This window comes from Cynocephalus volans, chromosome 18 (genome assembly GCF_027409185.1).
Source record: "Cynocephalus volans isolate mCynVol1 chromosome 18, mCynVol1.pri, whole genome shotgun sequence".
Lineage (NCBI taxonomy): Eukaryota > Metazoa > Chordata > Mammalia > Dermoptera > Cynocephalidae > Cynocephalus > Cynocephalus volans.
Genome location: NC_084477.1, coordinates 14,103,640 through 14,119,448, shown reverse-complemented (window position 1 = coordinate 14,119,448; position 15,809 = coordinate 14,103,640). Strand labels below are relative to the sequence as shown.

At 44.8% G+C, this 15,809-nt stretch overlaps 1 protein-coding gene across 2 annotated transcripts in view; it reads left to right on the top strand.

Annotated features, from left to right (window-relative positions):
* The window catches only part of TBCE (tubulin folding cofactor E), a 74,333-nt gene that overhangs the window by 51,319 nt on the left and 7,205 nt on the right, over positions 1-15,809 (top strand). For both annotated transcript variants that reach the window (XR_010022304.1, XM_063082681.1), the window contains exons 4-12: positions 1,956-2,141; positions 6,378-6,466; positions 10,331-10,430; positions 11,723-11,825; positions 13,247-13,323; positions 14,152-14,247; positions 15,037-15,101; positions 15,191-15,255; positions 15,592-15,741. Coding sequence is in view for 1 of the 2 variants with exons in the window: in XM_063082681.1 (XP_062938751.1) it covers positions 1,956-2,141; positions 6,378-6,466; positions 10,331-10,430; positions 11,723-11,825; positions 13,247-13,323; positions 14,152-14,247; positions 15,037-15,101; positions 15,191-15,255; positions 15,592-15,741 (931 nt within the window). In the remaining variant the exon portion in view is untranslated. The remainder of the gene's footprint in view (positions 1-1,955; positions 2,142-6,377; positions 6,467-10,330; positions 10,431-11,722; positions 11,826-13,246; positions 13,324-14,151; positions 14,248-15,036; positions 15,102-15,190; positions 15,256-15,591; positions 15,742-15,809) is intronic.

The window sequence follows — 15,809 nt, the reverse complement described above, 5'->3', positions numbered from 1 at the left end:
TTCTTTACAGTATGAGCCTTTCCTGGGGCTACAATGTAATATTTTCTGAACAGCTTCCAGTAGCCAGTTATCCTCTGATATCACAACAAATTGTACAAACTCAAAACTTGATTTGCTGCAATGGGGTTTTTTTTTTTCCCCCTACATAAAGATGACCGGTAATGGGATCTTAACCCTTGATTTGGTGTTGTCAGCACCATGCTCACCCAAGTGAGCTAACCGGCCATCCCTATATGGGATCCGAACCCATGGCCTTGGTGTTATCAGCACCACACTCTCCCGAGTGAGCCACGGGCCGGCCCTTGCAATGGGGATTTTAACATCCTGCATCAGTCAATTTCCCCCACTCCACTGGATTAATTTCATCAATATACAAGTTTGATATTTTCTCTCATCTTAAAAAATCTCCCTCTCTTGACCATGGTGTCTCTTCAGCTACTGTCCGTGTTCTTTCCAGTGAGCCTTCTGAGGACGAGGCTACTGTGCTCCCTGCCCCTCACTCTCTGGAGCTGTCCCCATTAGGGGCTTGCCCCATTGCCCACCCACACTGCCCTTACACGGGTACGCTAGTGGCATTGGACACAGCCATTCACTGGCTTCCTCGGCCCCCAGGACACTCGCCCCTCAAATGTCCAGCTACCTCCTGGCTCTTCTCACCTGGGGCGTCTGTTCTAATTTTGGGGGATCACAAGTTCTTTTTACCATGTGGTAATCACCATGAACCCACTTCCTAGAAAAAAGTATATACGTTTATATTGACAATACTTATAAATATTAGTTTTCATCCCCTTTAATTATGGTGACTTCTAAGGTCCCATTTCTTTCGGAGTTAATGGTTATAAGCTGAAATATAGTGTTCAGAATACAATTTTGAGCAACTCATATTTCATTGTTTATTTTCTAAAGTGATCATATTATAATAACGCTTACAACTTTTATAAGGCATAATTAGATTTCCCTGAAAATCACGTGTCATTGCCATAACATAAGGAATGCGGAAGTTTAATGGGTTTAAAGCCCTAGTTTGAATCTCTTGGAAAGCCTGACAGAGTGGTCATTACATTTAGCAATATAATTAATATTTCTATTAAATCCTGCTAGAGATTTTTACTGAAAATTGCTATAAAACCTGAATATAAATTGTGGTGGACTATTCTGTTTCTATTTTATCCCCATATTTAAGTTTTTAAAGTGTATTTAAGTGATCATTTAAAAGATTTTGAACTTAATTCTGTCACCCACAAATGTTTTGATTTCTTTGTTTTCCAATCCTTGTCCATATGTAGATATGATTCTTATCACTGTATCACGTACAATTTGTGCTCAATTAAAAAAATCTCAACATTATTTTGCAAGTGATTTAAGTATTGCAGAAAGAATGTTGAAATGACTTCATCTATCTGTTTTACTTAATAGTGCCTGTCCAGCTGGGCATTTTTATGGTTTCCAGAGTTCCTCAATTACAAACAAGTATTATACAAAATCTTTGTAAATGCAGTTTAAAAAAAAAAAAAAATTATTGCCTGCTAGCCAATTCCCTAGAGTACAGCTGTATAGGAATAGACAAACCGAACCTTGCAGTCCTTGAGGTTTTATGGTTTGTATTTTTTGCCAGCTTTGTTGAAAGTAATTTCACTATTTGAATTTGTATTCTTAATCATTAGCAAAGTAGAACTTTCTTGCATGGATTCATTGCTTCTCTTTCCACTAATGTGAATTATCTGGTCCATATTTCTTGTCCTTTTTTTTATAGGGATTTTATATGCTTGCATAAGCCTATAACCCTTTATGATCAGTTTTATTGATTATACATTTTTCTTTAGTTTATTATTTTCTCATGTATTCTGATTTTGATTTTTCACCATATAGAAAATTTTAGAAACATTCAAAACATTGTATTTAAGGCCTTCCCTGGTGGACTTAGAAAACTATGTTCTGTTTCTCTCCTTTTCCAGGCACCCAACAGGGGGATCCTTTATTCGTCCAAACAAGGTAAATTTTGGAATAGACTTTGTTACTGCAATTAAGAACCGCTACGTGTTAGAAGATGGACCAGAGGAAGATGGAAAAGAAGAAGTTATTACAATTGGAAATAAACTTGTGGAAACTGTTGGTTTTGACACTGTAATAAAACAGCAAAGGTAAGAGGAGTTGATAGTGGTAGGACCGACTTCACAGTTTCATCGAGGTTCAGGGATGAAATTCCCCTGACTGTATGTGGGTGTTCAGGACTTGGCTTCCTAACTGGTTTATCCTTTCTACACAGTGAATTAAAACTGAGGAATCCAAAAATATTCAGAGAAATTAAAATCCATATTTTAGCACAGGATTGGTGGATTTTTCTAGATTGCAGTTGAAACATTGATTTGCCCATTATTAATATTTATACCGTATTGTCTTATGTTGGCTAATTATTAAGTAACTAAGCCTGACATTTTAGTCTCTTTCTATTTCATGGTAACATTTCCAGTTGGGTGATAAGCTAGGCTGGCCTGTTAAGCTCGGTTAAAATGTGATGCTGATAACACCAAGGTCCGGGGTTCAATCCCTGTACCAGCCAGCAAAAAAAAAAAGGGGGGGGGATAAGTTAGGAATAGAAACAGAAGTCTAAATCGTTAACCTGTGCCTTAGAGAATACCAGTGCTGTCTAGTACGGGGTAGTTCCCACCCGAGGCTGCACGTCTTATCACCTTGGGAGCTTTGAATCAGGCAGAATCCTGGGTGCCATCTCATACCTACTGAATCAGAATTTGGGGGTATGAGTTCCAGGAATTTGCTTTTAAGATGTGCCCTAGTCAGAAGGGCACTGAACAATGCATTTTAAAATTGCTGCACCAGAATAAAATAGAAAAGAATAAAATTACTGCACCAGAGCATTCTCTTCTCTCTGAAGCTCTGTGCATTATGACTCTGTGCAGAGGGGCTCACTACTCATTCCAATGAACTGCCTGAATCAGAGAGAGTGGAAGCTGATACTTAACACAAGAACTCAGCCTCAGTGACAGGCTGGTGACAGGCTGGTGCCGGGGTATTTGGCCTGCACGAGGCGTCCGAGTAGTGACCTCTGCTGGCCACAGTGGAGAGCAGCTTTGCAGTCACTTGCCATAGGCTGTAGCTTTTCATTTTCAGACCTGAAAGTGAAAGAATTAAGCTGCGGATCTGTAAATTACATTGGCATCTTATGTTGTTGTTATTATTGAGATTTAGCATAATACAAAATTAAAGTGCAGGTGGGGACAATATTGAGGAACAAATTCATTTCTCAGAGCCTCTACTTTTTAGCATAGATGACGCCCATTAAAAAAAAACTCAAAATAAATCAAGATTTTAAAAAAAGCAACAACTTGACTGGTCTTTAATTACAAAACAATGTGCATTCATTGTTCAAAATTTAGAAAATGTGAATTAAACAAAAGGGAGTCGAAACCGATGCCACTACCTACAGATAATTATTATGAACCATTTTTACTGTTTGTTCTACTAATTTACTTAGATTTAAAGAACCATATGCTTTATAGAGTTAGTTGTTTTTCTTTTTTCCATTTAAAATACAAACATTTAAATTTCTTTTACCCAAATGAGACATGTTTTTCTTATTGGTTAATCTCATTCAGAGAATACTGTGGGCTCTTTGTTTTAGTTTTTTGTTTTTTTTTAGAAGATGACTGGTAAGGGGATCTTAGCCCTTGACTTGGTGTTGTCAGCACCACACTCTCCCAGTGAGCAACCGGCCATCCCTATATGGGATCTGAACCCTTGACTTGGTGCTGTCAGCACCACACTCTCCCAGTGAGCAACCGGCCATTCCTGTATAGGGATCGGAACCCGTGGCCTTGGTGTTGTCAGCACCGCACTCTCCTAGTGAGCAACCGGCCATCCCTATATGGGATCCGAACCCGTGGCCTTGGTGTTGTCAGCACTGCACTCTCCTAGGGAGCAACCAGCCATCCCTATATGGGATCCGAACCCGTGGCCTTGGTGTTATCAGCACCGCACTCTCCCGAGTGAGTCACGGGCCGGCCCTATGTGGGCTCTTCGGATATTAACAAATTGCAAACAGATTTTCCTCCATCTCCTGGTTTATGAACAACCACATAACTCATGAATTTTTCTGGTGAATGACCCGATTACCTGAGTGTCATTGCCTTTAATAGCTAGTGACTTTCTTGATTGAAAAGGTAAAATGTAGAGATTCTGGAGCAAGTTCTCATGCTGGCTAAAGGCTGATTTTAGTAAGTTAAGAAATCATGAGGCAGATTGGCAGGACGGACCCAGGGTTGGAGTTAGACTGGCTGGGTTCAGACACAAGTTAGAGATAGTTTCCATTTCTAAGCCTCAGTTTCCTAATTTATAAAGTAATACCTAAGGTATTAGTGCTACTCTGAATATCAGCAGAGATCATACAATGGATGGCAGCTGTCATTGTGAGGGACTGCAGCCTCTACTTTAAGCTGTTGTCTTCTCTCCGTAATAATATCCAGCTGGCCAGCTTTGAGTTTGTGCCACTGAGATCAGACTTCTATAACGGAGGAACCAAAGGCCACTAGGAGCCATCCTGTATGGTTTCTCTTGGAGATAGTTTTGGCCCTGAAGCAATGCCTGTACTAAGACCTGGGTCCCCAAGTCTTGTGCCAAGTTGTCCCAGCAACTTAAGTTTTAGAGAGAAGCAGTGGCATTTGTCAGACAGTGCAAACTGCTAGTTTGAGGTAGTTTTGGGTGATTTCTATGATAAAAAAAACAAGTTTCTCCTGTGGGACAGATGAAGGTGGTGGGCTCCAGTGTGCTTCCTGGGCTTGGGAAGTTGTCCAGTGCCCACAGGCACTAAGCTCACAGGACAGAGTGATCATTACGTTTTTGGCCCACTGCATACTTAATCGGCACTGTGAGGTACTTATTTCCACTTGGGAGCACTGAAAAATTACTGAAACCCCAAGGGCCTGTGAACTGAGAAAGCTTGGGAGCCTCTGCCCAGAACTCAGCAGCTGCCTTTTTTTTTTTTTTTTCCTAGTTTCCAATGACTGTAACAGCTCATGCCTTGTGTTTTGATCTTGGTATTTCCCCTAGACACTGTCGGTTTTGTGTTTATTTTTATAAAAACTTATAAAAGGAATTACTTTATGTCAGGTAGTATTCTGAGAGCTTCACAAATACTAACTGGCTAAATTATTGGAACATTTAAAAAAATTATAGTAAAATACACGTAAATTTTATGTAGTGTTAATTGTGTTCACATGGTTGTGCAACTAGTCTCCAGAACTTTTTCATCATGAAATTCTGTACCCATGAAGCAGTCACTTCCCATTTCTCCTCCTAGCCCCTGGCACCCACCGTTCTACTTTCTATCTCTGTGAATTTGCCTATTCTAGGTGCCTCATATATGAAGGATATTTATTATTATTTTTTTATTTCTTATTTTATTTTTATTTATTAAATCAATCTTGTTTATCCATTCATCCGTTGATGGACACTTGGGTTGTTTCCACCTTTTGGCTATTGTCAACAATGCTGCTATGAACTTGGGTATATACCATAGCATTTTAAAGACGTGAAGTCTGAGGCACAGAGAATCTAATTAATTTGCCCAAAGCCAAAGGGGGTGGTGGAACTGGGATTTGAACCCAGGTGATCTGGCTCCAGATTCAGTGTTCCTAGGCATATGACTTGTAGATTCTCTTAATGAATAGAAAATACAGATTCTCTACACATAAAAAGTGGCTGCTGAGAATAGTCAAGCTGAAGCTGTTCGCGCCCTCTAGGGTGGATCCCTAGAGACACGCTGGCATGGGGGTGCAAGGAGGTTCAATAGTGTGTGCTTTAGCACTGCTCGGGACAAGCTGAATGTCAACAGAAGAGCAAATGAGTTACTTGTGGCCTGTTCATATAGTACAACACTGGAACTCAATGTGTCAATACGGCTAAATCTCACTGCTGAGTAATATACTGTTAAGGAAAAGAAAAGGTAAGTTGCAGGAGGCCCTATATAGTAGAATACCATTTATATCATGTTTTATAATATACAAAAAAGCTATAGTTGTTTAGGGATACGGATGTATATAGTAAAAGTATTAAGAAATGCTTAAGATTAAATAAGCATCAAGCACAGTGTAAGTTTACCCCTGGGGAGTCAGTGAGGAGAGGACTGGGTTGTGGAGAGGAACGTAAAGGGTTTCAGTAATATTCGTAACGTTTGTAATGCTTTGTTTTTTCTTTTTCTTTTTTTGGAATGCGTTATTTCTTAATTTGAATGGTGGGTACTGGTATTTACATATTATTTTTAGTACCTTTTTATATGTCTGAAATACTTTTTACTTTTTTAAAGGGCCAGTGGCTAGTGTGCATGCTTATGTGTACATGTGTACTCTCTGTTTTTCATGCAGTCAGCTGTGCCAGTTGCAAGAAGTTTCTTTGAGGAGCTGTGCGGTAAATTGTGCTGGTGACAAAGGCGCGATTGCCAGAGCGTGTCCTAGTATCCTTTCACTGATAGCGCATCCCTGGAGCTGACTTAGGACTTGATTCTCATGCTAGACACTGCTGGTTGCCCACTCAGCGCCCATTCCCCCAACTCTTCCTAACCACGCTTTGGTTTTGCTTGGGGCGGTCTCTGCCCAGCTTTGCCATATTTTGCTTATGCCCACGACTAAAAATGTAGGATGTATGTTAAAAAATCCCCAGCACAAATCAAACAGACTTTCTCTAACATTAAAAGGTCTTCTCCCAGTTCTTTAAGGCTGCCTGATCTCTATGGAGTAATTTACGCAAAAGACAGCGGTTTGTGATTAATTTCATCCTACTGAAGAGATGCCAGATGAAGTGGCTCTCCTTAGCAAAATGCCCCAACGGTGTGGTGACGAAATTCAGAGCAGAGCTCCCCAGCCCGTGTGCCTCCATCGATCAGCCTGGAGGACTGCTGGGACCCGGGGCTGCTGGAGCGTCCGTCATCTGCCCGGAGCAGCCCCCTCGTTGACCCCAGCGTGCTGTGCACACGTGGTGAGGCAGCTGGAGCTGGAGAAGTGGAGAGTAGTTTGGTAAGGAGCAAAATGCCACAGAAGTTTCTGGAGCATCTTGTAGTCTGCTTGAACTACTCCGGAATGATTGCAGAAGATTGGGTAGTTCAAGGCTGCTTTTCAACATGTAAGAAAAGCTCTGGTCATTAGATGGGTTTAGGAGTGTCGGCTGTTTGGTTGATGGGAATGGTCGGCCGTGAACAGGAGGACCAGTGTCATGCTCGTTTATATGGCCTTTTCCTGGGAACGGGTCCCCAAGATGTGGAGAAACGGGGTTGCATGGTCTAGGCAAGCCGTGGTTGGTGTTGCAGATGCAGCCATGAGGTCTCGCGGTTTCTGACTGAGCTCCTGCTAGAAGCTGAAGCATCGAGTAACCCAGTCGTCGTCCCTTGCGGTCACTGCCTTCAAGATCGTTCACTTGAGCGGGACCAAGGTGCTGGAGACCTGAGGGCGGGAGGTGGGAGGGACGGCCGGCCGGCTGTGAGCGGGACGGAGGCTGTGACCCTGGAGTGAGGGCTGTGGCCCTGGCGCCTTCAGCTCTGGGCATGAGCGTGTGTGCCACGCCACGGCTGTGCCACGCCACGGCTGTGCCACGCCACGGCTGTGCCACGCCACGGCTGTGCTCAGGGCTGGTCGCAGGGTGTAGACGGTGTCTGTGCTCCATGTAGACGAGGAAGACAACTCAGCTCACAATAGGGAGTGGGATGAGAGAAGAGTTGGGGCGTTAAGGCTTTCTAGCCGGCTCCTGGCTGGAGTTAGCAGGACTGGTGGACGGGGACTATGAGGTATGGAGAGCACCCAGCACGGTGGCCTAAGCAAGGTGGACAGCAGCCGCCAGGAGCACGGGACACCCAGGGGAGCCTGGGGCAGCAGCCGCAGGAGCAGCTCCCGTGTGGATGCGATCCTGCCCTGGGAGCCAGTGGCAGGTGTGCTCTGGGTCAGAGCGGCAGCCTGGGCTGGTACCTTGGGCACCTGCAACTCTACCTTCTGTCAGATCCACGTCTCTGGGTGGCTGTTACTGTCCTTGTGCAGAAAGCCTGACTGCTGGGAGAAGCTGGCTTTGCCTCGTGGCCTCACTATGCCGGTAGCACCTGGGGCGTTGAAGCCTTGCGCTGCTGGGCGCCTCGTCCTCGTGGGGGGATCCCTCTGCCCGGGGTCTTGGCCTTGTTTTCTACACACCACCTGCGCCCCGTGTGCTTCTCCAGTCTTCTTTAGGCCTGGGAGCAGCAAGCTCTTCCTTAGAGGGCCAGACAGCAAGTACTTTAGGCCTGTGGGCCAGCAGGCAACATCGAGGACATTACGTAGGTACGTAGATTACCATTTAAAAGTCAAACTTTAAAAAATGTAAACGCCATTGCCAGCTGTGATAAGCCAGGCAGCCGGCGGGCGTGGCTGGCGTGGGCCATCGTGGGCCATTGTGGGTCAGGGTCGCCCCTGTCTGTGCCTTCACCGCCCCTCCTGATCTACCTGCAGAGCCTCCTGAGTCCTTCCCATCCAAGAGCGACTCCTTTCCAGCCAGTCCTGTGGAGCGACACCACTAGTTTTGTTAAAATCTTTGTGTTTTCTGTGTTTAACGTCTCCCTGTTGCTCTATGGGGTGTAGTGAAATGGAGTTTGGATTGACGCAGACTTGGGTCGAATTGTACTTGTTAATTTGCTCCAGGTCGCACACCTCTCTGACTGCTGTGTGCCCCAGTTTTCCTCTGTAAAAAGGAAACGAACACGGAAGCCCACACTCTGTCCTGCCTGGGATGTGGTGGCAGGCATGGTGGTGGCAGTGGCTGTGGGTGGTTGCATCTCTGCTCTTTTCTCCCTCTGGCCGCTCCTCCGTCTCTTGCAGGTCCCTCTCTGAGCGCAGGGTGTTGGCAGTTCCGCGAGGCTCAGGCCTTGCCCACACGTTGCTGAAACCTTCTGGGGCGTGCCTGGCGCTCCTGCACGACCTCCACCTCCCACTCTTATCTCTCAGCTGCTTGTGTGGCATCTCTGGAAATCTAATGTCATCTCAAATTTAGCATGTCCCAAACTAAGACCCTCAGACCTGTTCATCCTGTACTTTCCCCTCTCAGTAAATGACAATTCCAGTTGCACAGGCACAGATCTTGCAGACGTCCCCGACTCTCCTTTCCTCACATCCCAAATCCAAACCCATCGGCAGATCCTGTCAGCTGTGCTTTCAGATTAGCATGCCCCATGGGACATCTCCTGTCCCCTCTGGGGCCCCAGTTTGGTCCATGCCTCCTGAGTAGACGTCTTGTCTTCCCAGCAGCAGTGACCCCAGCGTGCTGCTCCAAACCCTCCAGTAGCTCCCGTGTCATGTAGAGACTAGCAGAGACTTCGCAGTGGCCCCAGCGCCTTTGTGAGCACCTCTCCAGCCCCTGCTGCACCCTGAAGCTGGCTGTCCCTGTCATCGGCTGACTCCATTCTGACCTCAGGGCCTCTGCTCATCTCCCAGATGGCCCTCACTTCCTTCAGTTCTGTGCTCAGACACTGCCTTGCTAGAGCATGTGCTCCCACCGATAGCCACGTATGACATCCCCAGCCCCTCTCCTCACACCTGCTCTGTCAATCTAGCACTGTGCGGGCACTGGCCTGTCCCTGTCTCGCCCAGCTGAGGCTTTGGTCACTGCTGTGGCCCTGGCCCTCAGTAATGCTGGCAGAATGGAGGCACGAACTGAATAGTTTGCAGACACACTGGGTCAGAGCGTGAGGCAGTCCTCCAGCTGTCCCGGCTCGCCCCAGGCTTCTCCTGTCTCCGCTGGGGCGTCTGAAGCTGTGCCCCTTCCTCATGCCCCCGCCCACCCTCACTAGCAAGGGCCTTGCTCTCCCCGTGCTGCTGTTGGCCCTTGTCTGGACCCCACAGTGGGCAGTGGGGTCCAGGTTGCTGGACCAGGCCATGGCGCTCTGAATCCCCGTGTCATTCTTAGCCCTCTTGAACCTTTGTCCAGGCTACCACCATTTCTTGCCCATTTATTTGGGGCTTGGCAAAGGCACATGGAGGGGGCCGTGGGCCCCACAGGTGCTTGCTAAGTCACAGTTACCGTCCCTGTTGTTTCTCTGTGTTGGAAGACACTAGAGCAGTGTAGCGTGCGACATTTGCTTCTCACCTGACTGGAGACGTTTGTTTCACATTCACAGTACATGACAGCAAACTTTCTAGTTTCTGAACGAGCAGTTGGGTAATTAAAAAGACAAAAGTGTTATGTGCGCATGGAAAAGCTTCAAGCCAGTAAAAAGCCAAGGATGTCACGCTCCAGAATGAAGAAATCAACTTCTTTTACATCTTTTCTGAATCTTTGGAAGTTACTGTTTCTTAACTTGTGCTTTTAGATATTAAAGAGTTAGATTTGTCAAAAAACCTGTTGTCATCGTGGGACGAAGTGATACGCATTGCCGATCAGCTCAAGCACCTGGAAGTGCTGAACCTCAGGTACGAAGCCTCGGGGTGTCTAGTGCCACAACCGGGGAGCCCCCGTTTCCTCCATCCCTCCTGGCGCCTGGGGCATGCGGCGGGGGACGCGTATGCAGTGAAGGCTGCCACCTGCTCCACGTTTCAAGGCAGGCGGGTTTGGGCTTCCTGAGTCTACCCAGGATTAACGTACGCATTAAGGGCACATTGGCTATTATGGTCTTCCATTTCAGATGGTCACAGCAGGGGATTTACTAATAAGGGACGTGCTTTGCTTTTGATCGGGGCGGGGATGAGCTAGGGTGACATACTGAGCTGGAAGGTCTTCAGGTTTCTTGTAAGTCTGACCACAGAAGATGGGACGTTGGGGGAAGCAATATTGAACTGGGGAGTAGGAGAGGAGAGGTGATATTATTTAAAATGCTCATGTATTTGGAAGCTTCTAGCATTTAATTGCTGTAGGAATGAGTATTTTATAGGGATACTGTTTCTTGTTTTTCTTTTTGTGGCTGCCAGTCCAGGGATTGAACCCTGGAGTTTTATTCACTTTTGAAAAGTATTTTCCACTAATCTCCCTGTTTTACTAATGTCACAGTTTTCTAGGCCTTCCTGAATATTTGATTAGTTTTAATCTCAGACCCTAACTTTCCAAGGGCTCAGCCAGGCTTCTGCTTTCATAGTTGAACCAATATTACACGTGCAGATGAGTCGTACCTGGGCAGGGCAGGTAGAGAAGAGCAGGGAGTCAGGCCTGAATCCGTTGTGCTCCTGGATAGAGCATATGGCTGGCTTGGCACATGGCGTCTCCTCTGGAAATGTGGGCCGATGTTTCATGCTTTCGTCTTTCAGAGTGACTGTCCTGATTGAGTCTTTTCTGAGATTAGGCCCTCTAGAGAGACCTTAACAGGCAGTGATTTATTTCACCCACCCTTATAGCAAAAGGGCTGACTCTGTGTTTACAGAAGCAAAATCCTAGCCGCATTCTAGCATATCAGGAAGACTGTGGAGAACGGGCTTCACTTTGCGTTGTCCAGAGCCGCATTTTGTGAATCTGGCAGCCAACCATGAGCCTAAGGTTCACGCGGCTGCCATAACCCTCTGGAAACATCTCTGCACGTCACATACAAAAATGTTGTATGCTGTAAATATTAAAAATTAAGTAGTCGTGATTCTCTGTTTTTAATAGAATTTCATTTTAAGTTTAAAACAAACCAAACCCCTCAGATTAAATCCCAAATTGTTTCTTTCAGTGACTGATTCAGTTGGGTCTACTCTGTAGCAGTAAGTGCATTGTATCTTCTTTTTCTACACAGTGAAAATAAACTAAAATTTCCCTCAGTTTCACCATCTGCGCCGGGAACGTTTTCTGCACTGAAGGTTTTAGTCCTTAATCGAACAGGAATAACATGGGCTGAGGTAATCCTATTTCTTTGGTTAATTACACAGTAATAAGCAATTTAAAAAGTTTGGTTTAATTGACAGTTAAAGGACAACTGTGGTCTGGTTTTAGTCATCCTGTTACTCAAATGATAGGATTCTTTAAACTGCCCCACAGGAAGGGGTTAAAATCATTTTAGTGAAGTAGAATTTTATATCTAGGAATCCATATTCTCTCTCAGCCCATTTCGATTTGTTCTGGTGTCTTTATAAACCGTGGCCCTCTGTAGTGGCAGGCAGTAAATATGTGCTGAGCTTTTAAAAGTCACAGCGTTAGCTGTTAGTACTGAGATTTTAGCTCACTGAGTTTTCCTGCAAGTTTTTTTTTTTAGGGCAAAAACCAAGCAGCAGAAAGTTTCTCACAGCCTTTTCTCGTTTCAAGTTCAGGTCCTGGAATCCACTGTTCATTGTATACAGCTGGGCTTAAAAGTGGACACATGGGTCCTTGGCATAGCAGCTCTGGGAACTTATATCTGGCGCTACAGGTTAAGAATCCCTAACCCGAAAATCCAGAATCCGAAACTTTTTGAGCACCAGCAAGATGCTCAAAGGAAATGCTCATTGGAGCATTTCAGATTTTGGATTTTCAGAGTAGGGATGCTTAACTGGTATGTATTCTGCAAATATTCCAAAATCTAAAAAAAAAAAAAAAATCTGACATCCAAAACACTTCTGGTCCCACGCATTTCAGGTAAGGGGTACCCAAGCTGTACTGTTTCGTCAGGGGGTTATTGACTTCACACGCCCAGAATAATTCCACATTCAAACCGGGCACAATACAAGGCTTGCCGGCTTGTTGCTCCCCTGTGACATGCGCAGAGGCAGCTTGGTGAGGAACAAGGCCTTTAGCTTGTGTCCCTTGCGTGCCGTGCAGTGGAACCCTTTCCTAGCGCTCCTTCGTTGTAAGGTTCTCCCCCACCCCAGGTGTGGATCCAGCCTGAGGACAGAAGGACACGTAGACATTCAGGGGGTAGGGCAGTGAAGTTCAAATGAGAATTCAGGAATAACTGCTGAGAATTTGTCTGATTAGTATATTCTTTACAAACCTGGATCAGCATCTGCAACTGAGGCCGGTCTCCTTCCTTTGGTTCAGCAAACTCCATCAAAGAGTACGAGGTGTCCCGTCAGCACCTCCAGTTCCGTTTTGTGACTGCCTCAGCTGAAGCCACGCAGCGACACGTACCTTGCTGGGTAATAGCACGTGCTCCTGTGGCATCAAAACACGGCCCTTCAGTGTTTGATCCCCACCCCTCCGGGCCTGACACAGTCTGTAGGAGATGTCCCCGAGGCTCTTTATTCCTGAAACAGTAACTAAACTGGATTCCTGTGGAGATTATAGTAACACATGGGAAGAAACGGCTAATAGAGGCCACTTAACCCTGACCTGTGTTCCCTGCCAGGTGCTCCGCTGTGCTGCTGGCTGGCCAGTCCTCGAGGAGCTGCACCTGGAGTCTAACAATATTTCCATTTCAGAAAGGTAACTAGGGCTTACTGCCACCTGTCACAGTTCAACCATTTTGAATAAATGTCTTGATTATATCTAATGTTATTTTTGGGGGAAGGATTTGTAAATAATTTTAAAAATACCTATTATTCATGGGCTTCACAAACTGGAATGTCACCTAAAACTTCACTGATGGGTTTTAACTGAGGGAAACTCATCAGAGTGAAGACTGGAATTCATTTGTGAAGGCATGAATTTTGTCAGTTTTGCATAAATATATTTTATTTGCTGTTTCTAAATGGAAGTTCGAGAGGATATGCTGAAAGGAATAAGTAATGCATTTTTAATTAGCATTATCTGTTATATGTAAAAGCTTGTTGCTTAAGTGAATGTGTCCTTGCTTTACCTCCCTCCTTTGTTAATATCGCTAAATTACTACGTAAAAACTTAAGTGTGGGAAAATTTAAAACAGATTCTCAGAGGATTCACGTTAATAAAGTTTTATTGTACAGATTGGTTTCATTTATTGTACAGGCAAATGCAGGCATTTTTAAATTAAACTTTTCATTTTGAGATAATGCAGTTAGAAGAAATAATACACAGAGATCACCCGTACCCGTTCCCAGTTTCCTCCACTCATAACAAGTTGCAGAACTTTGGTGCAATTTCGCCAGCAGGATTCTGACACCAAGGGTTGGGCACGTTTCTGTCACCACGAGGGTCCCTCAGTTTGCCCCTTTGTACTCATATCCACTTGCCTCCCACCCCCAGCTCTCTGTCACACCAGTGTATTTTAAGGCTGTATCTTTGAAATCAATTAAGAGATTAATTTATGTTGAAAAAATTTTATTTTACATACAGGCCAACTGATGTCCTACAGACGGTCAAGTTATTAGATCTTTCCTCTAATAAACTAATTGATGAAAATCAGCTGTTCCTGATAGCATATCTGCCCAGGTAATTTGCTCCTAAAATGCATACTACAGTCATACTTTGTAGCGCATGAATGTTTGTATGCTATATATGAGGGTACTTCAAAAAGTTCATGGAAAAGGTGGAAGTAAAAGATAATATGAATCTTTCCATGAATTTTTTTTTTTTTTAAATATGGCCAGTAAGGGGATCTTAACCCTTGACTTGGTGTTGTCAGTGCCATGGTCACCCAGTGAGCCAACCAGCCATCCCTATACAGGGATCCGAACCCGTGGCCTTGGTGTTCTCAGCACCGCACTCTCCCCAGGGAGCCATGGGCCAGCCCCTTTCCATGAATTTTTTGAAGGCTCCTCATATGACTCCTCAATAGAAATACAATAATGTTGATGGAATCCCTAAATTGAGTTATTCCATTTGGGGAATTTTTATTTGAATTCATTTAGAGAATTTACTTATGAACCATGTACAATGTAGACTACGTCTGTACTAGAGAATAACCGGACCCTGGTGATAGTGCCAAGGGTCTTCATTTATTAAACTTCAGGAAGTACGACCATGTGTCTTTCCTCTGAGGCCCTTGTAGCACTTGACCCAGCAGCAGGCGCCCAGGAACTGCTGGGTGACTGTAGAATTAGCGGACTACAGCATTAAGAGCCCACTTCACATGGCCTAACTTGGACTTTATGGTTGCTAAGCATTTTACATGGGATAAAAACCCAGGGTGTATGAAAAATTAATAAACCTAGTCTGGTTGATAGCCTATAGCATTTAATATTGTTCTGTATAATCAAATTTAATATTTATTAATTTCAGATTAGAACGACTCATCCTTTGTGACATTGGAATTTCTAATCTACATTTTCCGGACGCTGGAATTGGTATATAAGATTACTGAAGTCCGCCCCCCGCCCCGTACCTTATCTATTTCTTTCACTTCTCCTGTGTAACCTAATCCTCCTTTTTCCAGGGTGTAAGACGTCCTTGTTCCCGTCCTTGCAGCACCTCCTAGTAGACAACAATCAGATATCACAAGTAAGAGCTTCGGAGCGTGCGTGGCACGTTGTCACCTGTCTCCACACTCATGGCAGGCTTTGTAGGGTCTTCTGTTAAAAAAGATATTGTAAATCAAGAGAGAAGTGTTTCCTCAGAGTGAAACTTCTAACGTAAAGTCAAAAATAGTGTGAAAGAAATTAGTTTAATTCACACTTAAGCAGACTGTCCTTTTAAACGGCACAGCTGTCGAGCAAGAGTGTGTGGGTGCCTCAGATGAGAATTTGGGACTATTTTGCTTTCTGATGCTGGTTCAGATCATCTGAAAAAGGAGGCTGAAATACGTGCTTTTCATTTGCTTCTCCCCTTGGGTTTCAGTGGTCATTCTTCAATGAGCTGGACAAGCTGCAGAGTCTGCACGCGCTGTCCTGCATGAGAAACCCCCTGACTGAGGGGGACAAAGCAGCGACCACGAGGCAGCTCATTATCGCCAAGATCGGTCAGCTGAGGACCCTGAACAAGTGTGAGGTGAGGGCCGGGCCCACGCCTGGACCTCTTTTACAGTAGAAAGTCAATAATCAAAAAATGTGAAACTG